The 25975-nt window shown below is 41.4% G+C and overlaps 2 protein-coding genes across 4 annotated transcripts in view; one reads left to right on the top strand and one right to left on the bottom strand.

The window, feature by feature from the left end:
* The window catches only part of COG5 (component of oligomeric golgi complex 5), a 194023-nt gene extending 182906 nt beyond the window's left edge, over positions 1-11117 (bottom strand). Inside the window, exons 1-6 of the mRNA XM_086480612.1 lie at positions 11045-11117; positions 9990-10129; positions 9265-9322; positions 6166-6220; positions 5996-6065; positions 409-529 (exon numbers count right to left, since the gene is read on the bottom strand). Of these exons, the coding sequence (XP_086336738.1) occupies positions 409-529; positions 5996-6065; positions 6166-6220; positions 9265-9322; positions 9990-10129; positions 11045-11117 (517 nt within the window). The remainder of the gene's footprint in view (positions 1-408; positions 530-5995; positions 6066-6165; positions 6221-9264; positions 9323-9989; positions 10130-11044) is intronic.
* A 606-nt stretch (positions 11118-11723) lies between these two features.
* DUS4L (dihydrouridine synthase 4 like) lies at positions 11724-22425 on the top strand. 3 transcript variants are annotated; one of them, XM_086480594.1, is made up of 6 exons: positions 11724-12014; positions 12259-12380; positions 16539-16572; positions 18053-18175; positions 19054-19280; positions 20879-22425. In XM_086480594.1, the coding sequence occupies exons 1-6, from the start codon at positions 11905-11907 to the stop codon at positions 21124-21126; spliced, it is 864 nt and encodes a 287-aa protein (XP_086336720.1). In that variant the 5' UTR covers positions 11724-11904; the 3' UTR covers positions 21127-22425. The 3 variants fall into 3 exon arrangements, with proteins under 3 accessions (XP_086336720.1, XP_009947824.1, XP_086336715.1); XM_009949522.2 differs by having other exon boundaries at positions 16455-16572; XM_086480589.1 differs by having other exon boundaries at positions 16452-16572.
* Positions 22426-25975: the final 3550 nt, after the last annotated feature.

The raw sequence follows: 25975 nt of genomic DNA, 5'->3' as shown, positions 1-25975 counted from the left end.
AAGGTCACAGGGCCAATAAATTTCTTTTAGGATGTAAACTGTAATTCCAACTATGCCTTATTGTAGTGCAATGTCTTACAAAAGCTAAGTATTTATCTGCTGCCTCTGAAGGTGTTTTATACAACCACAAGCCAATAAGAAGTTAACCGCTTCACAGAAAAATTCTTGCCCAAAAGAAGACAAAGTATTATCATAGAATTTTCAGTCATTAAATACCTTTATCTAGAGAAGATACATGAAAAAATTGAAAGTACTAATGAGTTCTGTCCATACCATTTCTCAACTCAAATCAGGAAGAAGACAGCAAGAACCATAGTAAAAAGTATGGGGGGTTTCTTCGTTTTTCAAGTCAAACACTAGCGTGAGTCAAGCTAAAAATGCCCCTAAAAGTAACTAAGGACAACTCACCAAGTTCATTGAGACTCTGGGCAGCTTTTGTTATCTCTCTGCTTCCTCCTTGCAGCTGTCCTTGAAGTCTCTTACTGAGATACAAGATGCGGATTATCCTCCGTAGCAAGTCACAGGCAGCCTGCAGAGAAACCGTAGCATTAGGCGATGTTATCAGTACATTATGATCACATACTATTAGGCCTCAAATATGGAAATATTTTAATCAAAAAAGGAAGTATGAATGTGAACAAAACCAAGGAACATTGAAATCCCTTTTTTCAGGATCTTTTAACATGTTTTTGTGAAATATAGACCAATATTTTCTAAAGCTGGTAATTACATTCACAGGGCTACTGAGATTATGCTGTCATTACTAGTAAAAAAAAAAAAAAGGAAACTCAAAACTGAATGACAGGGACATGTTCCATTTCTAACTAGAAGCGAGCTTTATCATTGTGCATCTCTCCTCAATATTCCTCCCCTCTGTAAGCTATAGTAAAATTAAGAAGTGGCCTTGCCAATCAAATATTGATCCAAAATAAGCAAAATGGTAGGACTTGCTGCAGAGGACAATAAAACTTAAAGGCTACATTGTTATTACAGATATTGACTCTTATGGTAGGAACAGATGTAAAACCTCATTTTCAGCAAAACTTTCATAAGGCCAGTCAGCTTCGCTCAGCCAACTGTTAGTCCACATTCTTTCATAGGTTTATTAAAACACACGGCAATCTTGGCTAAAAATTAAGAAGATGGACACATAAGTAAATTTTCAGAAAACATATTTCTGCATGTTTTCATTAGCACCAGTTTAGAAAAAAAGGCATTTCTGACACCCGAATCAAGAAGAGTTTCATAATTTTTCACTCAACTAAGATTTTTCAGAAGATTTTTTCAGAAACAGCTTTTCTCCTCCTACACAGTAAATAACAGAGACAGAGAAAAAGTTACATCAAGTGCAGAGCTCCTCTAGGGCTGGATTGGGTCAGTGGGGCTAGGAGGCACATGCTACGGGAGCAGCAACATTCCCGAGTGGGTAACATCTTAACTAGAATTCAGAAATACAATTCAGGAGAATGCCAAAAAGTATGTGGATTTCGGCAATCATAGGTACAGTCCAACGTCTGCCATTAGATTAACAAGAGAGGTAAATAAGAAATTTGGAACAAGACAGACATAATTGTTCTGAGGTACCTTCCCTGGTACTAAAGGCAAAGCCTCCTGAAGTATTTACGTTATTGTCATGGTTTGAGCCCACCCAGCTGGCAACAAAGCCCCACACAGCTGCTCGCTCACCCCTACCTCACCCTCTGAGGGATGGGGAGGAGAAAATACAACCAAAAAAGCTTGAGGGTCAAGACACAGGATAGGGAGGGCTCACTCACCAGCTATGGTCACGGGCAAAAGACAGACTCAACTTGGGGATAACGACATCAATTTAATGAACAACCACCACCACCAAGGATAATGAGAAATACACCCAGGTCTTAAAAACACACTTTGCCCCCACCCCTTATGGATAGCAAAATTAAATTAAAATTACTTTAAAGACACGTGGTATCTGACAGACTTTGAAACCCTCTCTTAGACTCAAGTTCACATCTTGAAAACTGATGTTAAAGTGCACATGTAAAAGCACACACGAGTCAGTCCTTTCAACCAATATACAGTGGGCTGCACAACTTGTCAGTCTCTTCCCTATGCTAGCACAAACCAAAGCAATCAAAACACAAATATTTACTGTTTTATTTTATCAAACACCTAGACAGAACAAAAAGGAAAAATTAGAAAAAGCCACACTGAGGCAAATCACCAAAAGACAATTACTCTCACTGCTTTTGGCTGTGTATCACATAGCCTGAAGCGCAAGTTTCCGAAGCATTCTAAGACAACTTAACCACATGCTTTCTATTATCATTAGTGGGGACCAAGTGGGGCTTATCCTACTTTGAGAGATTAACATATTCATTTTTATTAATTCACTTAATTAGAAAAATATTCATCCACAAATCACTTTCATATCTATGAACTAAATTTCTGTAAGATGGATCAAAAATAGCTTTTTATATAGTGCACTGTGCTTCATCAAATCCGAGGACACAGTATTACTACTTTGCTTTCAAATTTAATCAATCTCTAATCCAATTGTGTACCTCTGGCTAATGTTTTTTCCCTAGGAATTTCACTTCAGTTACCTTCTGACCATCTTTTACTTTACATTCAAAAGATTATTTCTTTTTCATTGAATTGTCGCTCATTATGTCTTATCCCAAGAAACAATCTTTTAAAAGGACTATCTAAGTTAATAAGACATGAAAAGTTACATCTAGATACAAGAGCAAAAAACAGTTTTAACTGAATTAGAGGGAGGAGGAAAATGCAAAGACACTGAAGAAGCACACTCAACCTCACAGTGACGGTGACTGCATTGTGCCCTTGACAAAGATTCTGTTTCACCCAAGTATTTCCACTTATGTGAGTTGCACAATTTAATAAAATGCCCAGTCACTGTAAAAGAATGCAACACATAAGGACCATGTAACTGAAATAAAAATTTTATCTAATAGTGGAGCTGTTCACAGATGCTAGATCCTCTAACCTGAGCACCGGCATAACAGAAGTCTGAATTAATTCAGGAAATATCTTCTTCCTGAGTTGGTATAGCACTCCTTCCTAAAGGAGATGCTTTCATCCAAGAAGGAATTCATTCCACTGTTCAAGCAAGAATTAATTTGGAAAAGACCAGTGGTCTGAGTTAGTCCCAGTAGTTTTAGTAAAATTAAAAATAAAATCCGATTTTTCTGGAGATTGTATGTTAGTTCTCGCCGAAATTTAAAGCAACATATCAACACTAACAGACACTATTGCTACAATCTGAGCAACCAAAAAGCGTCTTACTTTTAATCTCAGGTTAATTTCAAGAAATTATTGAAAGAAGACTTAATTACAAAGAAAGGACCACTTAAAAATGTGCCAGTGCATAACTCATATAAGCAATCGCATAGATCTGCCAGATCATAATGTAATTGCATGTATATAAAAGAGAAGCCTGAAGAATGAGGAGATGGTCCACTATCTTCAGACTACATTTACTACTTAGTTACAGTACCACCAGGATGAAATCTGCTACTGGCGAATATTTTAAAGAGAGAATAATTTTAAAACACTTTTTTTTTTTACAAGGTTTTAAAAATTTTGATATTATAAGGATTTTTAAACACCGAGACACTGAAATTAGGAGAACATATAGAAACACTTGGTTAAACAGAGCTGTGCAGAAAATAATCCTCTGAAGGACAAACTCTGTCTACATATTTCAGCTGTTAACTACTCCCATGTAGCTTGTGACCTGCTATGAAAAGACTCAGAAGAGGACAGCGTGATTTAAAGTAGGAAGTAAGCTTTGTGAGTGCTGCTCCCTTGGGATGCCATAAAGCTCTAAGAGCAAAGCAAGACGTAATATACACAAGCACACAGCAGAGACTTAGAATTCACTAGATTTGAAGTTTGACAATGAATTTGCAGTGAGAATGTTTATGAAAAAGCCAGACTATATTAAAAACAATTAAGGATGGCAAAATCCAGCTTTATGCAAGCCAAATACTCCTTCAGTTTGTGAGCACTCCCACAGCAATCAAAGGAGAAGCACTAAAATAATACCATCATGAGTACAAGAAGCCCTCAAACACCACAAGGTTCAGCAAAACATACCTGCCAACCCTACAGATTTTGACAGAAGGGAACCTCTTTTATCAGTCATCTACCTTTTCCTACTTCTTCTACCAACCGTAGCTTGAAAGCAAATCACACCACAAGTCTTGCATTTGGGAGCAATTTCACGTCATAAGCCCTGACACCGCCAGGAGATGAATTGTTTGCTGTGCTGATGCCCTCGCTTCCTCAAGAAACAAGGCAGTCAGGTAAAGAGACACCACAGCAGTGCACCCTGGGAAGGCAGGAGGGTTGAGATATCAAAGGCCTATAGACTCAACTCTCCATAAGTCCAGCTTCGTTTCATTATTCCAGTGTCCTGACCCTCAACTCCTCCCAGCAGCGCAGTGCAACATAAAGCACCTGCTATGTATCTGCCAACACAAGAAGCGACAGCAGCTCTTGTGCCAAGGATGGACTCGCACTGGCAGAGAAGCTGGAATCATCGTTCCTCTTTCTACACTGAGGTAAATGGATTTGGATGCTAGGAAGGGAAGCCTAGCAGGCTCCTCTTACCCTGCACCTCTTTTTTCTGACTTACAGCTAAGAAAAGCCAGATATTACAAATTCCCTGACACAGGCTGAGTAATGCTCACCCTGGATGGATGCTGCTTTCACACTGCAGGAAAATCCATGGAACCCTGCTACAGTGAAGAGGAAGCAAAGAGCACTTAAGAAACATTTCCTGAGTTCAGGGACTCATTTTTCTCAGATGTCCTTCTGCAGTTTGACTTTGTGTAAGGTCAGGGCAGAAATGACCTTCATCTTTAGCCCCAAATTCTTGCACTCCTTTCCACAGCTGCAACATACATCAGAGAACAAAAAAAATCTGCACCTAACCTGCCACATGGAAGTCACAGAAGTGTTGCCCAGTGGCAAAAGCAGTAACTGCTGGAGTTGAAAAGAACAGGAGAAGTAGCTGGACAACTGGCTGAACAGTGTTAAGAGCTGAACTTCACTGCTACTGAAAGTAACATAGAAAACACTAGAAGTCCAGATGAATGACTGACACCAGCCTGCAGACTAGAAACTGCATGACAGTTTGCAGCTTCATCTACTCCACTGTACAACAGCAGTCACCCGCAGATTGCAAGCTACTAGAGTGTATATCCACAGCTCAAATTTCAGCTACTACAAGACAAGTTCCTAGTTCTGCAAAGCTAAGGTAAACTTGCAAAGACCAATAGGTCAAACAATAACTCGTTAAACACTTGTGGATTTCAACTTGTGTTGCTTTTCAAACCATAAACCGAACAGAATGCAGCCACGTGACTTCTGAAGACCTATGGAATAGTTTTCAACTATTATAAAATTAACAATGGAAGTGTTTGACACTTGTCTCCCCATCGTTGTGATTAGCTCTCTCCCACTGCTGTCCTCTAACAGAGATCTACGTTCTCCCATAGACTCCACTGATGTCCAAAAGACAGGGACAACTATGTACCTGGGCTGGTAAAACTCCAGAACCACAAATTGCTCCATAAGTTGCATCTTGACTATTTTGAAAGGATTCATTCCCAAACTCTTTACTAAACTGCAGCCAAGAAGGTATTGACTTAGAAGAGGAAAGCATCTTCTACACAAGGGCACCATAACATTAAATACCAAAACTACACAGACAGCAATGAGAATTTAATTAATCTGTACTCAGATAACTCTTCCCTCCATCTCTACAAAAACTCACTCAGCTAGTGCAAAGGTCAGTTTCCTACTTTGCAATATGAAGCACTTCTCAGTAGCTCCTGAAGAGACACACAAATACTGATTTTCATTGAGAAATGCTGACAACAAACTGCAGGCCACCGGAGGATGAAAATCACACCCATGTCTGACAACTGGGAAATAATACACGTTCAAAAAGGTTTTTTTAAAATACATTTTTAATACAACTTACTTGAAGTTTTGCTAGCTGAGCTGTGCGAGACACTATTTTGTTGTAGGGCTCAACAATTTTGACTCTAATTCTAAAAATAAGAAGAGAAATTTATTTATAGCAGCATTAATAAATAACATAATAGAACAACTGAAAATGTACACTTTCTAATCACATAACGAATGGCATACCTATCAACAGTACTTTGCAGAGCACCAATTCGAGTCTGCATCATTTGGAGGACACCTGCAAAACAAAGCAGATTTTTTACATGGGAACACTTGTCCATTAGAGAAAGAACTATTCTTCAAGTCATAGTAACTACTGCAGACTATTTTAGCATAAAAAAAAAAAAAAAAACATTCACCCCCTTTACAATAAAGCATTCAAACAGATTGAAATTAATAAAACACAGCATATTTGGATGCAAACTGAGCAGGTAATAGGTCACTTACTGAACGTTATGGAAAATTCATTGGTAGAGAACACAAACCTACAGACGAAATCTACCATATGTTAAGTTTCAAACAATATTTAGAGTATGTTGCTTTCTAAAAGAATGGTGATCAGGACTGCTGTTCAAAGGCATATAACCGGGTACAAACACCTGAACATGACACACAAAAATGGCACAACCCATTTAACACTATTTATTTATCACAATGACTAGACAGTTCAGAGAAACCAACAGACAAAGCGGACTGAGAAGATAACTAATTCTATTTCAAGGTTTTCTTCCTGTGCATAAGCATCTTTAGCAAAAAGTAAGGTATCAATGTCATCGTGAAGTAGTCTAATTTAGATTACAAACAGAGCAAACTACCCTAATCACGTTTGTTCCAGATTACTTTGGCAAAGCAGCACAAAGAAAGCCCACAAGCATGCTTCTTCTTTTCTTGTTAAATTGCAAAGTAGTCAAGGGTAGCAGTCATTTTTTCAATATGGAATCAGCCTGCTGAGAATTTAATTAAGTTACACAAACCCAGGCTTATGAAATTATTTTTGTTCCAGTTATTGTTACATTCTCAAACACGACGTTTTTGTAAAGCCCCGTTTACAAGCTTGTCATCATCAAACTGGATAAAACTGCAATATGATACAGTAAGGTGGAAGATAAACAAAACTACTGCTAATAGTTTTATTCAGCTTGTCCTCTACTGGGATTATATCTCACATATTACGTATAAATGTGCAAACTCCTGTCTTTTCCGTATTTGAGAATTATTAACTCCACTTAGCGACAGACTCAGGTGTTCTCTGACATTTAGACATGGAACAACAGGCATGCAATTCCCGCATGTCAGAGGATGAAGACAGGAGGTACAGTGAAAAGTTGGCAAAATAGGCTGAATCTTCTACTCTGCGCTGCAATAACGGGGGAGGGCCAGTAGCATGACATTGCTGCATCTATGACTGTGACACTGCTGTAAAGCATACAGCAGTCCTCTTGCTAGAAGGCGGAATTAGGACGAGTGAATAGAAGTCTACCATCTCCATCTGCTGCGTAAGGCACGGGATGATACTATTCAGCCTATCTTGAGCTAACAGGTAGAGACAGAAAAGAGTACATATACCAGATGAGTGTACCATCAAAAAAGTGCACAGACCTAAAAGAGAAAGGATCCTACAAGCGGGGCATATCAATTTGAAACATTTAATGAGAGTCACTTTCACACATCCAAATGATTGTGCATGATGCGATTTAGTTCTATAATCTTCACTTGCTAACTTTCTTGATAAACATCCCAAGAGCAATGTGTTTCTAACTTCATAACTAAAATTTCTGTTGTCACCCATCTTTTCTTTTTCTTATGACTCTTGACTCAGTGTTTCTCTACAGTGTCCATGCATCACGTGTAGCACAAGCAGGGCAGAGAGAAGAAAGTTTTGCAAAACTTAAAACATCCTATTTGTGTGCCTAGACTTTTGATTTCCCTGCCAACTGCAGACCGAAGTTTCTACTCAAGTCTCAAGTATCAAATACTTTTCAGGATTAGAACCTCTGCATGCTTCTCCTTCCCTCACACAGAAAAGACCTCTTAAGGAGCATAACCCTAAGTAAATGGAGAAGTTTCAACAAATTTGAGGTGAAGTAGATTTTATTTTTACTTTAGGTTATTAGCTGTAAAACATGCATTATTTACCACGCCTGTCTTACAGAAATGTTTAATACTGAACAGTTGTTTTGAAGTACTTCATTCTTTCCTCAGAGCAATTTTAGGCAGGAATGCCTTCAGAAACAGCCATGATTTCAGAAAACACAATTCCACTGAGCACAAACTGCTGAAGATCGTGACTGGGAGGTATTTATCAATCACAAGATTGACTACAGATTCCTATCTACTTCTTATTTGGAGGATGAACACAGATTCCAGTCTTCCCATGTGTAATTTTCCAACAGGCAGTGTTTTATTTTTACAGCTATATGCAAATACTAACATACTGGATCCAACAAGTTCCAAAGACTAAGGAGATACTATAACTCTCAGCAACCAGAAACTCTCTGGTTATGCCAAAACCTGGAAACAGAAGACGCAACAAAGATAAATCACTTAGTAAGTTACAAAATGGAAGGTACAAAGGGGATATGCTTGGATCCCGTAGCATATGCAAATTAGCATGTTACAGAGGTAAATGCCTTGCTGCACAAAAAAACCTGAAAACCAGATGAAGTTCCCAACAAGTGACAAAGAGCAGAATGCAGGTCTAATGGGCTCCTGGCACAAGAGCTGCACAATATACTGCAGCCATTCTGCTACACAGATTCAACGGTTCCTAAGTAAGGCTTTGAAAGTCAGCAGTTTATGTTAAAATCCAGATCCCAAACAGTAGAATAACACAAAGGTATGTATTTAACTTAGTAGCCCCTGAATAGGAAAAAAAAATCTCAATGAAGTTAAGATTCTGTGTTAAAGCCTCTTTGGTTAAGATCTGCAAACTACACAAGGCGTGTGTATGAATCATGCACGGACTTGGTACTCACAGAAACGGGTATCAGCTAACATTGCAGCAAAATTAGGCTTATTTAGAAAAATATATTAAAAGGTCAAAAAGACTTGATTGCTAAAGTTGCTCAGAAGTAGTTATGCCAGAAAAGTATCAGCCAAATCTTCTCCCTGGAGCTCCACCTACTGACATCAAAAAAAGCTGCCACATGTTACTCCTCAGAAGTAAGACCTGTAGCCTTAACATTAGGGGCCAAATTTGGCAGAGAATGACATTCCCTGCACAGATATTAAAAGCGCTTCCTCCCTTGTAAGAAGTAGCAAGCGTAATAGAACAGTATTTACCTTCCAGGGATTCAATTCCAGTTGCTTGGGCCAACAGGTCTTCATGTCTTGCAACAACCTTAAAAAATAATAGAATAGAGAAATCGACACAGAAACTGGGGATGTGTGCCTGGAAGGGATATTCATATATCATCATCCCTACATCAGACAGACACAGGAAAAAGCAGCCACACCTTAAAGCTGAAAGGGTTTCCAGAACACATTTTAATTCACAAATGCAGCAAGCACAGAACAAGAAGAGGGTCAGTAACTGCAGCACAGCTGACATCTTCATTAAAGCCAGCAGAGCAATCACATTTCAACACGCCTTCACTACAACAATAACTGTGAATGTAAGCTTATTAGTCACACAGTAATAATTCACATTCGCATTTTTAATATTCTCTTTTCTATTTACGACATTTAGAAACTAGTTCCCAAAGAATTTACCAATTGGGGCGGGGTAGGGAGGAAGCTCTACAGAAACTTAGCATGTGTTCTCACTGCAAGGTCCACTGTGGATCTGTGGTGTGTGCGGAGATTTTACCAAAAAGCAGTCCATGGCTTCTTGGTAGGAGTGTTGGGTGGCTGGGCTGAGTTACATATCAGATTCACTACTAGCTGTGCTGCAAGTCTTACCTTTAGTTACCGCTTGCAGAGTACACTGGGCAATTTCAGAGACAACAAGATCATAAGATTACTGAGCTTTTGACTAGTCTATAACAACCACTATGGTTTAAACTTACTTGTAAGTGAAGCTCTTTATCCAACTGACTAATGCCTTGGGCAAGTTTTGCCAGTTGCTCAGCTATCACAGCCTGATGGATAGACTGGGAAGTGTAAGCTTTCACATCAAAGTCTTCTCTGAAGAAGTCAGCATAACATTCTGAAAAAGATTTAGATTTTATCATCATGCTTCAAACCAGTCAAATAACACTTATGGACCTAAAGCGTACAGTTCTCTGAGCATCAGTTTCTCCAAATGTAACTGTGTATGTTCTCTGCATCACACAGCAGGCATGAGACATGACCGGAGAAGAGAGCACAACCAAGAGAAACGTTTGGAGCTGGGGGGTGGGGGTGTGTAGATGGTGGAAAAACGACACATGTTCCTTTGTTCCCCACAGCCTTTTCTTGAGCAGAACGCACTAGAAAGCATCGATACCTTCTTCCTCAAACTTTACAGCATAAGCAGGGTCAGGCTGTTGTGCCCAAAATCACACCCACACCAGTCACCTGCAACCGCCAAGGACCTAAGTGTCACGAGACACAACTCCACGAAGTCGCACCGGACTCTTACAGCGGTTCCGGTATGCTACCAAATCACCGACGCTGCTGAGCGGGACCCGAGGTCCCGGCAGCGTACGCCGGTATTTCCAGGCACCTCCGCTTCCCCTTCAAGGCACTCGTTTTCCCTTGAAGAGCCACGACGGCCGGGGAACGGGCCACCCCGCCGGCCCCCGCCGCAGAGACCCCTCTGCCGGCGGCGGGGGTCTCCTCCCCGAGGAGGGGGCGCTCGGCAGGCGCGGCAGCACTCCCCAGCGCCTGCCGTCCTTGCGCCGCCCAAACTTTCCTGGGCTGGACAGCACGGGGCTTCTCCGCCCTCCTCGCCCCGTCCCCGAGCACCGGCGCCGCTCCCCCCCACCCTGCCCGCCTGCCCCAACGCCGCCCTCGCGAAGGACCCTCCGGCTCCTCAGGGCCACCCATGGACGGCACCCCGGACGCGCTCCCGTCGGCGGGGGCACAGCCCGGCGCTGCCGCGCCGCGCCCCCCGCAACCGCCACCCCCGACCGCGCCTCACCGTCCGCCAGCAGCTCGGCGAGCGCCGGGGCCGGGGCCGGGGCCGCGCCGCCGCCCGCCCCCGCCTCCTCCATGCTGGCAGGTGCCGGCGGCCCGCGCGTCACTCCTGGGCGGCGGCGCGCGGCGATGATGGCGAAAGCCCGCGACGGAGAGGGGCCGCCCCGCGGGCGGGCGGCGGGGAGATAGCGCACGTGGTGAGCGGGGGACCGGGCCGGGCCGGGCGGAAGGGCGTGGGCAGTAGGAGCGGGGCGGATTGGACGGGACGGGACGGGACGGGGGCAGCCGTGCGGCGCTTCGCGGGGCCACGCTTCCTGCACCCGGCAGGCCCCTGCACGCAGGGGAGGAGCGCGGGCCGGGCCGCAGCCCCCGCCAGGCGGGGAGAGGCGGGTGGAGCCGGGCCTGGAGCGGGAGGACAGGAGACAGCGGGCCCAGGCTGAAACACGGGCGGCTTTCGCCAGACTTGAGGAAGAACCTTCTCCGTGAGGCCTGTGGGGCGGGGCGGGGGCTGCCCTGAGCCCCGGGCCCGGCCGCGGAGCCGGCCCTGCGCGGAGGGGCCGGGCTGGAGCCCGCCCACCAGCCCCGCCGGTCCGCGCTGCGAGGGGCGGAAGCGCAGCGGCATCGCAAGGGGGGTGTTGCGGGTTGCTGCGGCGGGGCGGCCGGCGCAGGGCCGGTCCGCAGCCGGCAGTGGCGAAAGGCTCGTTCCGAGGCTGCAAGCGAGGGGCTTCTTGCGGGGTGCTGGGACGAGAAGCAAGTCCCGTTTAAGCGCTGATGCTTTGCTGCGTGGCCTGTGAGAAACAGCGGAAGTACTTCCACGCAAACACTGCTTGTTTTTCCAGATGGTAAAAGGATTGTTAATCATACATGTTTGGTGACATCGTAGAAGCTAAACAATGCCAACTACAAGATCCCATGGATTTGTTTCATTCGGGGCAAATTGTAAAAATATGTGCCCCCATGGTCCGCTATTCAAAGTGAGTAATTGTTATGTTAACTGTGTTTTGAGTGTGTTTTCTCTGAGGAAGTTTATCTTGGCTATAGAAACAGGGGTGATTACCTTTTTTCTCCTTGAATTATTTAAGGTGGAGATAGACATGGGACAGGTTTTATGATTATAGTTGGGCATCCTCACAGTACTGCCTGTCAGAACAGCATTTTAGAATAGCTAATCAGAAAAATGTCTTTACTGTTTATCTCTTAATTTTCACGTGTCTGCAGGTTGGCTTTCAGAACCTTGGTTAGAAAATACAGTTGCGATTTGTGTTACACACCAATGATAGTGGCAGCTGATTTTGTGAGATCTGCAAAAGCTAGAGACAGCGAATTCACAACGAACAAAGGTATTTTTGTTAAGAAACCATTGCCTTGTCAGCATGTTTTATGTGGTGATAAACCAAACTGGCCAAGTGAACAAAGTCTGTCACACAACTTTGACGTCCATTAACAGTTTTGGTATAGCATATCTGATTGATTGTAAAACCATAGAAATACTGTAGATGACAGTAGGCATATTCCAGTGATCGTGTGTCAAATTAAATAGTGGAAAACCTGGTCTCCCCCTGAAATTGAGGCCTCCAAACTGATACAAATGTGTGGTGGTTGACCACACACAGCTGGCCAGCAGCCATGCACCCACACAGCTGCTCACTCGTTCCTCCTCAACCCCCCCCAGCAGCACAGGGAGACACTGGGAAGAGCAAAAGCAAGAAAAACTGATGGGTCAGGATACAGATAGCTTAATAAGTGAAGGAAAGAATGAGGAAAAACCAAGAGATGCAGAGTCAATTACTTCCTACCTCACACCAGCAGACCAATGCCCAGCCTGTCTCCAGGCAACGGCCACCCTGGAACACAACTTCCATGCCCCGACCCACTTTCTTCTTCTCCTGCCACTCCAGTTTTATTGCTGAGCTTGATGTAACATAGTATGGAATATTCCTTGGGCCAGTTTGGGTCAGCTGTCCCAACTGTATCCACTCCCAATTTCTTGCCTAGCCCAAGAAGAAGATTTGACACAGTGCAAGTACTGTCCAGCAACAGCCAAAACATTGGTGCATTATCAGCACTGGTTTTGTCTCAAAATCCAAAACACAGCACCGTACAGGCTGCCATAAGTAAACTTTAAATTAATTAAAAAATCACCTCCATCCTAGCCAGACCCAGTACGAAATGGTAGTAAGATTCTTTTCCCAGCCATTGCTGTTTCTTGTGTGTTTCAGAGACGAACACTTAACTTATTAACGAGATAAGTTTTCTGGTCTCTAACAAAAATAAGAGGGCTGCTAAGGGTGAAAAAATAAATAGACCGCACATTGATACAGTGGAATCAGGGACTGATAAAAGAAGCAGGGTTTCACATTGGAGTGGAAGGTGGAAGGGGCTGTTGGTGGACTCCTTGAGATATTGAGAGGGTGATAAAAAGGAGCAAAAAGGCAAAAAGAGACCAGGAAGTTGAAGCATGGCTGGTGTCTATGAGAAGAGCCTTCAGGCGTGGTACAGAAACATAACCAGAACGCATATGAAAAGAAGGAGCATAAGGAGTTGTGCAGAGTCCCGGCTGTAAAGCAAAAGCAGTGGTATGAAGTATGAAGGGACAGGGAAAGAGGAAATTCTCCTTTTTGCTGTAACTTTGCTGCCTGATAAGAACGGGTACAAACTGAAATGTTCCGGTGTTGTAAACAGTATCTTTTCCCTATTCACCTCCTTCGTGCTGCTGTTAATTTTATAGGTCTCTAAAACATTCTGCTGCAGACACCTTTACCAAGATTATAGTATTTACATTATTAGCATTGATGCTTTTAACAAGTAGCTCCACAACAAGTTGTGAAATTTTACTGTGGTTTTATATTTAACTTGTTGACTGTTTCGGGATTTTGCCCTCTAATTAGGGTTCTAGGTTTGGAGCCAACAAATGCAATTTCTGTTTCCCATGTTCTTTGGCATTGACATTTCTTTGTTGTGTATTTCTAAAATAGAGGTAGATGTTCTTTGTGGCTACTGCTAAAAAATTTAGTATGGCGAGACTCAGTATTTTTATTGCTTAATGCTCAATGAAAACTTAGGAGAGTGGAATTATTCCAGAGTATTAGCTGCAGTAATATAAATCTCTTCAGCCAGAGCACAGTTTTGAAAATAGGCAAGGGATTTTTTTTGCTTGCTGGATTTTTAGGTAACTTCCAGAAGTATGTCAACTTGATTGAGAGGGTATTGCTGCCATCTCTGACTTAAGCTCCACTATCTCAAGAACTACTTACTTTCCACTAAAATAGAAAAATCTTCAGAAGCACTTGTGGTCTTTTCAGTACCAGAGGTGCACTTGCTTTGTGCATTTGCTGGATCATCTCTTTCCATCAGTGCTTAGATGTCCCCCTTCCTCTTAACTACACCAGTTGTTTGTATGGTGTCTTGGTTTGAAAGACAGGTGTCTGCTGAGGAAGGCAGGAGCCTCCCTTGAAATTGAAAATGCAACCCCCTTCCCTCCAAATTATTATAATTTTGAAATTAGGGACCTTCAGGAAAAAAATATGGGGAATAGGAATAACAGTTCTTATTTTTATATATATATATATAAAACAAGACACGAAAAAAAAAACCAGTGGTTTACACTGACAGAGTCAGAAATACAACCTGACACCCTGTTAGGGTGGCAGTAGCAGTCCAATAAGATGGTGGCTGCAGTCCTCCTGAAGGGAGGGATGTAGTTCTGGTGAAGCAGCGATCTTGTAAAAGGATCTGGTCTTCCTCCAGAGGTCCAGTTGTAGGTAGGTAGCTCTTGTCCTCTGGAACTCCAGTGGGGGAAAAAACTCCTCTGGGAATCCAGTGGAAGAAGGCTGCTAGGGTGTTGGAGGTCTCAGTTTTTATTTGGCATGGGCTGCTTGGCTCCTTCCCCCCGGGCGGAGCATCTCACAATGGGATGGCGAGTCGTGAGGCAGTTCCTTGATGGGCCATCAACAGGAGATAGTCCAGGACGAGTTATCGATGGGTCAGGCGATAAGGCATTGTTGTGCCCATTAACAGGAGATAGTCCAGAGGGGGGAGGCAGGGAGCACTGCCCCACCTGGTCTCAACAGCTCCTGAAGATGTTAATAGAATACTTTTTGGGCACATCTTACACTGTAACCTAGGACAAATGGGAAGTGAGTCCTAAGACTGTTTGAAATATTTTAGATGCCTTTAATATAATGCAGTAGCTGTAGAAGAGGAGAGCATGTTCCAGATGACCATCTGGCTCTCTGCAGGGCTTAGTAAATTGCAAGGAGTTCAGCAAACCCAAGTTGAGGAGCACTGACACTTTGGTTTCTCACTTGAGACAAAGCTGCTAAAGCAGCCTCTGCCTGTGTGTTCTCATTCCAACTCTGCATATTGCGTTGTGGATAAAACCCAGCCCTGTGGGCACAGAAGAGGAAGAAGATGGGCTGGGATGAGTGTGTGAGCCGGCACAGGCAGGACACAGGAACAAGCACAAAACCACAGATGAAATGTAAAAAGTAAATTTATTCTTGTTACCTCACGATCCAGGGGACCTCTGCAGAAGCACCTGGGCAGAGGCACTTACGTGGCGATGAGGCACCGCGGAGCTCAGTCCTGCTAGCGAGCAAAAAGCTGACACCCCCGCTGCTTTTCGCCTGTTGTATCAGGGATTTAGCAGGCCTATTTTTCCACTGTGCTTTGATCTTTCCCCAGCAGGGCAGGAATCTCAGGCGTGTTCTGTAAGGTGCCTCCAAGTCCGTCGCAGGCCTGTGCTATCTGAACAGATGTTCTACTTGTCACACAGAACTAAACAACGAATAGTGTGATCTGTGTGGTTTTCAACACCCCAGCTGCAAATCACTTGAGCGTGTTTACAGTCCTCCTCACCAATCTTCCTTTATTTTCCCACAATAAGGAAGGGCAAAGTTCATGGGTTGTTCAGCTCCTTTCTGAAGGGTTGGTTCCACAAGCAAGTTTTCCACCTGGCAAGACACAACTGCGTCAGCACAACAAAGGGGCAGCATGCAGACAAGAAGGGGCAGGCTAGTAGGGGAAGCATGAAGGCTGCTGAAAATAGAGAATACTTAGTTTCATAGGTCATCTTTGTGAAAGATAAGCATCTGACCAATTTCAGTCAGTGTATGTTGAACTAGCAGCCATCTAGGACACATACATATGTCTGAATTCCCACCTCTTTCGACAGGCATACTCATTTAGTAACCACTGCTCAGCTACCCTTGTTTGTGATCTAGGGCTTGTAGAATCACAGCACAGCTGAATTTGGAACGACCTCTGTAGGTCATGTTATCCAGCCCCCCCTGCTCAAGTAGGCAGTTGCCCAGGACCTTGGCCAGAGAGCTTTTCAATGTATGAAAAACGTTCAAAATTTAGGATTTTAGTTTCTGGGTTTTTTTAAATCTCTAAATATCTTTTCATTGGAGTAGGTGATCATCCATTGATTGTTCAGTTTGCTGCTAAAGAAGCACAGGTTTTGTGTGATGCTGCCCGTATCGTCTGTCCTTTTGCAGATGGAATAGACCTAAACTGTGGCTGTCCTCAGAGGTAAAGTTTTGAAAAAGCTGGTGAAATAATGATGAAATAATCTGAGAATAAAGAATGCTCATCTTCATTTTCATAGTAATTTCTGTCTTAACTTAAAAATAGCCTTTTAGAGAGAAAGAGCTTTTTTAACCTGTCAGAAACGTCTCTGTGGCAAGACACTGTTCTGAATGTTCTGAGATGCCTGTCACCATGATGTGACTGGGAAAACCAGGTGTATTTGCCAACCTGCCTTTTTTCATTTCTGAGGTATTGAGTGTTGGCTCAGAAGTGAACAGAAGTGAAGTGTCCATCCCTTCTCAACAGCTGTTAAATATGCATTACCAAAAAGAGCTTGCTGCAAATAATTTGGAGAGTGTTTTCAGAAATGATGTGGCAATTCCCAAAACAATGAGGCAAGTCCCTGATGTCTCAGACTTCTGCAAGTGAAGGATAGTCTCTAAAATATAATTATACAGATTATATTATTCAGGAAGTGCTGAAAATTATTTTTTCCATATTTTATTAGGTTTATAAGTACAGTGAATTAGTGATCTACTTCTCACTGAAATTGATAAAGATTTTGTCTTGACAGTGAAACAGAGTAGTAATGCACAAGTGAATATTCTTGAGCTAACTGGTTCAGTTGCGAACCATTTATTACATGCTTGTCAGGCAGTCTTTTTTTCTAAGTGAAGACCTCAAAAATAGATGGAGGAAAGCAGAAGATAATATTACCGTGCAAATACTTGATTCATGTATTCTAATTAGGTTATCTTGACTTAAAATCACAGTATTTGAGAAAACCCTTTTCTGGAGAGATCTGAGGCTTTGGAATGGAAGTGTGGTTTTTTCCCCCTAAGCTAAATACAGTTAAGTATGCCAAACTCTAAGTTCCTTTTAGGCCAAAAATACTTTCTTACATTTGAATCCTTTGTTTCTGGTGCATGCTGGTTTCAAAATAACAAAACTTCACGCACTTAATCTGCCTTTATAAGAAAAAAACCCTGCTTCTGTTAAGAGGAAGCAAAGGTTATTTCCTGCCAATCAAAATAAAGCGTTTTGCAGTCGAGGGAAAACAGAATCATTACTGAAATCATATCCTTACTTGTCCTGCAAAAATCTCGCTTTTCAATCCGTTTTTGGTTTAGAAGAAATCCGTGACCCAATGGAAAGGGAGACATCAAACTATTGATTTTATGTATGATCTAAACCAGTGTTGATTAAATGCTAATTTATCTTCCTTGTGAGTCCATTTTGTGGACAGAAAATTCAACTGGAAGAGATCAGTGACTTGTCCAAAGTTCTAACAGCACAATGAAGACTGAAGGAGGACCTGAAAGCTGGTGTCAAACTGGAAACGAATCATTGTTCTACAGCCAGTACTATGTCTGTTTACTCAACCACACATTCTAAAAGTCCTTAGGAAAGAAACTGATGTATTTGACTGAAATCGATCTGCATTTTTTCAAATGTAGAATAGAAATTTCTTTTTCTTTTAAAGATGGGCGATGGCAGAAGGTTATGGTGCTTGCTTAATAAATAAACCAGAACTAGTTCGAGATATGGTGAGACATGTACGGAATCAGATTGACAACCCTAGATTTTCAGTATCTATTAAAATAAGGTAGGTCTAACTGAAGTACTGTTTGTGGTACATGGAAGAATCCTTTTTATTTTTTTAAGGGAACACGTTCGTGTAATAGTTACACTATAATACATGTAATTCTGTTAATGTAATATTACACATTATAATAATTTCCTTACATGTGAAGACTGTTGAGATTTTTTAACCCCAGATAGTGAAAGAATGTCTGGAGCAAGTAATCCCAAACTTAGATAGCAGAACCAGCACAGCCTTTGCCTACTTACCCAGGTAGTATACTGGATGCTGGAGTTTCCTTGCAATCCGAACGACATGAAAGTACAAGTTAAAAGGTTTAGGGTTCCATAAAAGAAAAGCAACGCAGAGTCTGTATCATCACAAGGCTTTACTTTGTGACCTGTGGAGGCCAGAGCCACAGTTGCTGTTGGCTGTAGAGGGAAGGGTATAACAAAACTGGAAGCCGGTCCCCACAGTGCGCTGTAAAGAACATGTCCTGCTTCCCTTCATGGCATTCTAGACTTCTGTAAACTGTTGGTTTGCATGGCTTGTACCACTTCCTCTGCTGTTTATCCACACATCCTGTATGGTCTTTGCATATTGGTCAGTTAAGTTTCAACTCGGTTTGCAGTCCTTCAGGAAAGGGGAACTATTACAAATTGTTTGGGTTTTTTTGCAAAATAAGGATGTTTATTTTAGAACCTTTTGGCCCCCCTTGCTCAATCTCTATAAAATGTACTATATATATTTCAGAGATGTGATGTAATTGGGAAATGCTGAATTAAATAGTGGTTTCCATACACTAAACCCTCTTTATCTGTAGTAACTCCTCCTAATGGAGGAGGGCTTTTTTTACAGCTCAGGTAAATTGCTATCTGACATTTTCATTCCTTGGAATTTAGGATCCACGAGGACTTAAAAAGAACAGTTGACTTGTGTCAAAAAGCTGAAGCAACTGGAGTTTCATGGATTACAGTACATGGAAGAAGTGTAGAAGAAAGACATCAGCCTGTACATTATGATGCAATTAAAATAATTAAACAAAGCATGTCTATACCTATTGTGGCTAATGGAGACATTAAAACTTTAAAAGATGCTGAAAATGTTCATCACTTGACAGGAGCAGATGGTAAGATTAAACATACTCTATTTTCTAAGTAAACTTACAAGTCAGATTTCAAAGTGTTTATTTTGGCTGTAAGTAGGACATGATTTGAGTGCTTTTCACTCTTTGAGGAGACAAATGGAAGAGGATGCTTTAGATGCCTTACAGACTCATAAACAGAATCACTTGTAATCATCAGAGCACTAGAGCACTGTTATTCAAATCCATAAGTAATGATTTCCGAGGCAAATTACAAAAGCTCTTTGCTTAATTATGCTAACTCATCACTCAGTAGTGGAGTTCAGGGGGACCTTCAGACATTCATTCTGTCTCTTTAGGGAGCTGATCATCTTTTAAAGAACTGTAAACTTCCACTTGGAAATCTACTTCCTGCACATGGGAGCAGATTTCTTATAGTGAGAATATGGCAAAAAAAGGAAATACTGTTAAGCCAGATACTTAACAGTTAAGGTGGTAGCTTCAAGGAGACAGTGAGGCATTGCACTCTCATATCTGTATGTATTTATCTTGTCTTACACTTCAGTGGTAAAATTTCAGGATCTTTTTGCAGGATTGCCCTGCAGTTATTTAGTCACAATAGATTCCTGCAACTGCCTATGGTTTCAAGACAATATGGAAGTTCAGTATACGTTTGAAGAGGTGATCTGTGTCTACGCACTTTGTATCTTAACAGCTAGAGAACAACAGGACAGAGAACAGTGGCTAGTGTCATAAGGAAAGGTTCAGGTGGCAGATTTCTTTTGACACTATTGGTTTTTAATAGCAACAACAAAAATTAGTTGAACCAAACTGCCATGCTGCTACAGTGACTTTCCCCCAGATACACAGCAGGAAGGAAATACATAACAGAAAAGAGTGTTCTTGTAGCTCAGCTGAGCTTCTTCAGTGGCAAAACTATATAGCATTAGGGTTTTTTCTCTCATGTATTGTAGCAAAATGAATTTTTCATTTTTGATTATCCTATTTTTTAAGAAAAGACTAAGCATGATAGATTATATGTTGACAGTGCAGAAAAACAGAATTCCTTAATCGCAGAAAAATTACAGTAGAACTTGTAGGGGTTTATCTGACAATTCGGAATTACAGTTATAAATAGGCTGCCTTGTTTAGAAAGATTTACTGCAGGTTAAGAGCCCTGAGATTTATATAATGGAGACATTGAGCTCTTACTGGAAGAAGGATTCTAGGCCAGTGCATCAGCTGAGTTGCACTAAACCCAACTAAATTTAGCATATTACTACTTTTGTGTCTTTCCATTGTAATTTTATGTTAAAAAGGCAGGCTTGTATGTGTGTAGCAAACAGTTTTGCCGTTTCGAAAGTCAGGAAGAAAGGCTTCTGTGTTCTGTGCTTCATTTCAAAATTTCTGGAAGGATACGTCATCGAGTGGAATGTGTTGACAGGTGGTGTAGGTGCTCTGAGGTTTGGACCGTTAAATGTATCACTCTGGTATAGCTGCAGTCCTCATCCCTATTGTTCTCCCCTTACTTGTCTGTAAGCTTTGGGTGGTTGTCCTAAGGAGTGCTGTACAAAATCTACAGGAAGATTGAATGGAAAACTTAAACTGTAATGTAACTTACTGCTTTGATTTCCAATTTGAAGGTATAATGGTGGCTAGAGGACTCTTGGCAAATCCAGCTATGTTTGCAGGATACGAAGAGACCCCTTTGAAGTGCATCCAGGACTGGGTTGACATTGCTCTTGAGCATGGAACTCCTTTTACGTGTTTTCACCACCACTTGATGTACATGATGGAACGGGTAACTTCAAAACAGGAAAAGAAAGTTTTTAATGTTTTATCAAGTACCTCAGCAGTACTAGACTATCTGAGTGACCATTATGGTGTGTGACAACCAGAGTCTTTTAGTTCTACGTAAACGTGTATTTTGAAATTGCTGATACGTTCTTATAGTGCTAATTGGGTCCCTACTTATTAGTCACATTCATATATTGCCTAAGTGTTTTCAACACAGCATAACATGATCAGGGTGATACTTCATATTTTTAGTATTTTTATGTCAGCATTTTTCACTCCAGAAAATATTCCAGATTCCACAAATGTGAATTCCATTTACAATGCATGACTACACAGAGGACTGATTATTGTCAGACTCCAGTAATTTATTTTTTCACCAGATAATTGCTTACAGCAATATGTTTTCAAAACTAGGGTCTTTCTTATGTGAAACCTCCTAAAATCAGAAGGACTACTCGTAAATAATACCAAGAATTTCAGACCAAAAGAACACAAAGGGAGCAATTACATCAGGTTTTGCTTTAACTGACATAAGCTGTAGTTTTAAATTTGAGTAATTTTTTTTTTAGAGACTGTGAGGCCTTGAAGCCGAGCACGGTATCCTCTTTTAAATTAGATGTTCCTTTTGCAGACTGAAACTTTCTAAACTTACTTACAACTCAGAAAAATTCCACACTTCGTATAGTGGAAGAAACCTGGAATAGATAAACGATGACAGAAAAAAGGCAAGAGTAACATGAAGAGATAGTTTAAACTAAGTACAAACTTAGCTGAATCTGAACTACAAGACTTGCCAGTTTAGCCTAACTAAATTCAGTTTGGTTTATCTACTGTATAATAATATATAAAAGATTCAATCCCTGTCATGTACCAAAACAGAACTTTATAGGTCAAAGAAGAGCTGACAGATTCTCTTAGTGGGGCTCTTGCTGTCCTTTCTGCCTGCTGGCATGTTGCTTATCGAAGCATGACAGCCACTTGGCTTTGAATCTTCGTATAGGAGGGAAGTAGTGAAAATTGGAACAAGATAATAACATTACACACCAGCTGCATTTGTTCTGCAACAGAAATTTCATAACTTTGTGCAGTACAATTGTTTGTAATTAAATGATTTGTTTTCTTTATGTGTTTACACAGAAACTCATACCAGAAATTGCCTAGTTTTGTAACTCTGGTACTTCTATGAATATACAAGTGGATAGTTCTAAATTTTCTAAATAAATTACTTGGTTTTGTATACAATAGTATTTTTTTATTATGCTATCAACAATGACAACCTGGGAGAGGGGAGCTTGCTTTTGATTCCACTCCCCAAATCTTTTAATTGTTTAGATATCTAAATTATCTCTTTTTTTTTAATGCAATGGCATAAAAGACTTGATCATTTTTCATAGCGAATGTGTCTGATTTAGGCATAGCAACAAAAGTGTGCAAGGCATGACCCGAGTCACCAAGTCTCGTTCGCTATTTAACAGTGAAGTTACACAGCTGTTCTGGTATCGTCACCTTCCTGACGCGTTAACAAATGGAACACCACAGACATGCTTTGCTGTCCTAGGCTATTTCAGACAACCTCTACAGTCTTTTTAGGTGCAATAGGTTCTCCATTCCTTCAGGCAACAATTTTTTTTCACTCTTCTGGATTGTAATCTTTTCCTGACATTTGATGAGCACAATTATGTATAGCATTCCAGGTAAAACCCCAGCAATGTGTTCTGCAGTTAATACTTCTCTTTCTAATGCCTCACTTTTCCTCAACTAATATTCATCATGGAAGTTATGAGCTCCCAGTTTTACAGCAAAAGTTCTTATTTCCCAACTGCATGACATTGTATTTTGTACTACTGAATTTCCAGTCTCGATTTCATCCAACTATAGTGCAATACTCGGTTCCCCTCAGTTCCAAAAATGCTTCCAGCCTCCTGCATCGAAAATAAAAAGTAAAGACTATACAACTGAGTTGTAGAAGAAAGGTATTAACCAAGCCCTGTGTTAGCATTTTCTTAAGATTTTTGTGATTTGGCAAGCAACTATGATTTGCTGCGAACTGTCCCATTAGCCACAAGGAGCAGAGAAGAAAAATGTATTATAATCAAATAACACAAATGCAAGGCTTTTTTTTTTTTTTTTTTTTTTTAATAGAGGGGGAAGTTGAATTTTAGAGGACTTGAAATACCTTGACCTATTTAGAAATGAATACGTAATGATTTTGAAGGCAGCAGTTGCTGTGCCTGTGTGAGATCAATCATAGAGATTTCTGCCTGAAGTACAAAACCTAGGTTGCTGTTAATATTGCTAGTAATTAAGAAGTGCATGATCTGGCCAATTATTAAATATCTAAAGGGCGAATGTCAAGAAGATGGGACCAGGCTTTTTTCAGTGGTGCCCAGTGACAGGGCAAGGGGCAACGGGCACAAACTGGAGCACAGGAAGTTCCGCCTGAACATGAGGAAAAATTTCTTTACTCTGAGGGTGACAGAGCACTGGCACAGGCTGCCCAGGGAGGCTGTGGAGTCTCCTTCCCTGGAGATACTCAGAACCCACCTGGACATGATCCTGTGCAACCTGCTGTAGGTGAACCTGCTTTAGCAGGAGGGTTGGACTAGATGATCTTCAGAGGTCCCTTCTGACCCCTACCAGTCTGTGATTCTGTGATTCTGCACCATAAAAGTCAACGGAAGTTTATCATCCCTTTTTGAGGGTGAAATAAATCATACACCCTCTTCCCTTGTGGATTTTGAATGCATATAAACACACTTCACCATGTTAACGCAGAATAAACTACAAAATTGGAGTCTTAAAGGCATACTCGGAACAGCCATACTGTTCACATATACATAAATTGCTAAAGATGGGAGTTATTTAACTCCCAATGTTGTTTTAGAATATGGTCGTATTTCTCATTATAAGCTATTTGAATATGGGAAAATTCTCATCTCCAGTTTAAAGCCACTAGATACATTCCTTCCGTGTATATGTTACTTGTAACATTACCAGGTACTCAGTCTTTCTAAATTTCAAATTTTTAAAAGTTATTCTGCAAGTAAGATATGGTACAAAGCTTTGTTTCCTGTTTTAGGTCCTTTGCCTCCTATAACTGATCCAGCTCTGTATGTTAAGCCACCACGCACAATAATGCGATATTCTCATAATACCTGTACTTTGTTGCAACTTCTACCCTGCTGCAGTAGCCCCAGCTCCCTCACGCAGACTGTACAACCCCATTTTCTCTATGCCCTACTTTTAAGTTGTTTCTTAGGTCTTATCTCTGTCTGGGGTTGATGGTTGGGCAAACACAGTGTGTGATGACGAAACAGCTGTCATACAAGCCAAACTGGAATGCAACAAGCTTGAACTTTCTCTTTGCCTTTCTTTCAGCAGAGAATTAGTTGGATTTCTGTCTAACCAGCTGCTAATACACAGGCATTTCATATTTCTGCTTCTGAATACTTTGTCAGCTTACTGGTGGGAGAGGAAGGTATTTCTTTTAACTGTAATGTTTTAAGGTTCGTGAGGTTTTTTTCCTAAAGCAGCCAGCAATTACATATATTGTATGGCATCATATTTGTCACACTGTGGTTCACTGTAAGACAGGCAGCCTTGGATCAACAACCCAGACTCCTACAACTTCAATTAGAATACCTTCCGGGAGTGGTGGAGTGCACTCGACAGGAGAAGGGAAGTCTCACAGACATTCGCAGGAGGCTTCTCTCTGTTCCTCGGATCTCATTCCAGGTTGGTGAGGAACAACATCAGCTGCAGTGGAAGTGCACAGCAGTCCCTGCAGAGTGAGTCTTTCTGAGATCTTGCGAAGCCCCTGAAGTGAAAAAGCAGACTTGGAGTTTCTGGCAGCGGCGACATGCAAATACAGTCCCATCAGTATGAGGTTAGGCTACTGGGAGGGCAGCTTACAGTGCTAGTAAGATGTGAGTAAGCAGCTCAGAAACAGAAACTGATGTGGAATTAAGGGACCAAAAGTCTTTAAGAACATTTTAATAGATTCAATAAAATATAATGGCTGTAGGCCAGTAGCTAAATTGTAATAACCAGGATGTACTAAGAGGTTATATTTTGTCTATGCTTCTGATTAAATATGTTTATGAAAACATGTTAGAAATGCTTCTTACAAGCCAGGCTGATTCTGCTGTGTAGATTGGATTGAAATGGCTGGTTGTATCGCTCTCCAATATTTGTTACGCATAAACAATTATTTGGGATGTAACCTTTCATCCAGACATTGCTTGGCAGCAGCTAGGAAAACGTTAATGCATTGGCTCCATCCCCAGGCCACAGACCTGGGAAATTTTAAGTGTAAATAATTTCAGATTGTGAGCAGCTGCAAACAACTCTGCTCAAAACTCCTTATGCAAGAACTTCGTACACCATGTCAGTTCCAGTGGATTCGAGTAACAAAGAACTAATCTGTCTCATCTTGGCAGAAACTACACAGATAACTGCAGAGAAGTTTTGAAGGTCCTTTCGGAACTAGAAACTTACAGGGCCAAGAGTGCCTGATAACCATATTGGTACCTCAGTAAGGCCAAGGCTGCCCAAGTAACGGTGTCAGAAGCCCTGGATGTGGGTACAGACACTGCAAAACTAGGAAGCACAGGGAAAGGTGATTAGGGGAGGGTTATGCAGGGGCAAAGAAGGGGACTTACAACAGTGGCAAAAGAGATGGTCAATAAATGTGTCTTGGTTTGAAAGACAGGTGTCTGCTGAGGAAGGCAGGAGCCTCCCTTGAAATGGAAAATGCAACCCCCTTCCCTCCAAATTATTATAATTTTGAAATTAAGGGGCCTTCAGGCAAAGATACGGGGAATAGGAATAACAGTTCTTTACTAATATATATATATATATATATATATATATATATATATATAACACAAGGCAGGAAAAAAAAAACAACAACCCACTGGTTTACACTGACAGAGTCAGAAATA

Source organism: Leptosomus discolor, chromosome 1, assembly GCF_034619465.1.
Source record: "Leptosomus discolor isolate bLepDis1 chromosome 1, bLepDis1.hap2, whole genome shotgun sequence".
Classification (NCBI taxonomy): Eukaryota; Metazoa; Chordata; class Aves; order Leptosomiformes; family Leptosomidae; genus Leptosomus; species Leptosomus discolor.
Note: the sequence above shows the minus strand (reverse complement) of the source record. Positions and strands in the feature narration are given on the sequence as shown.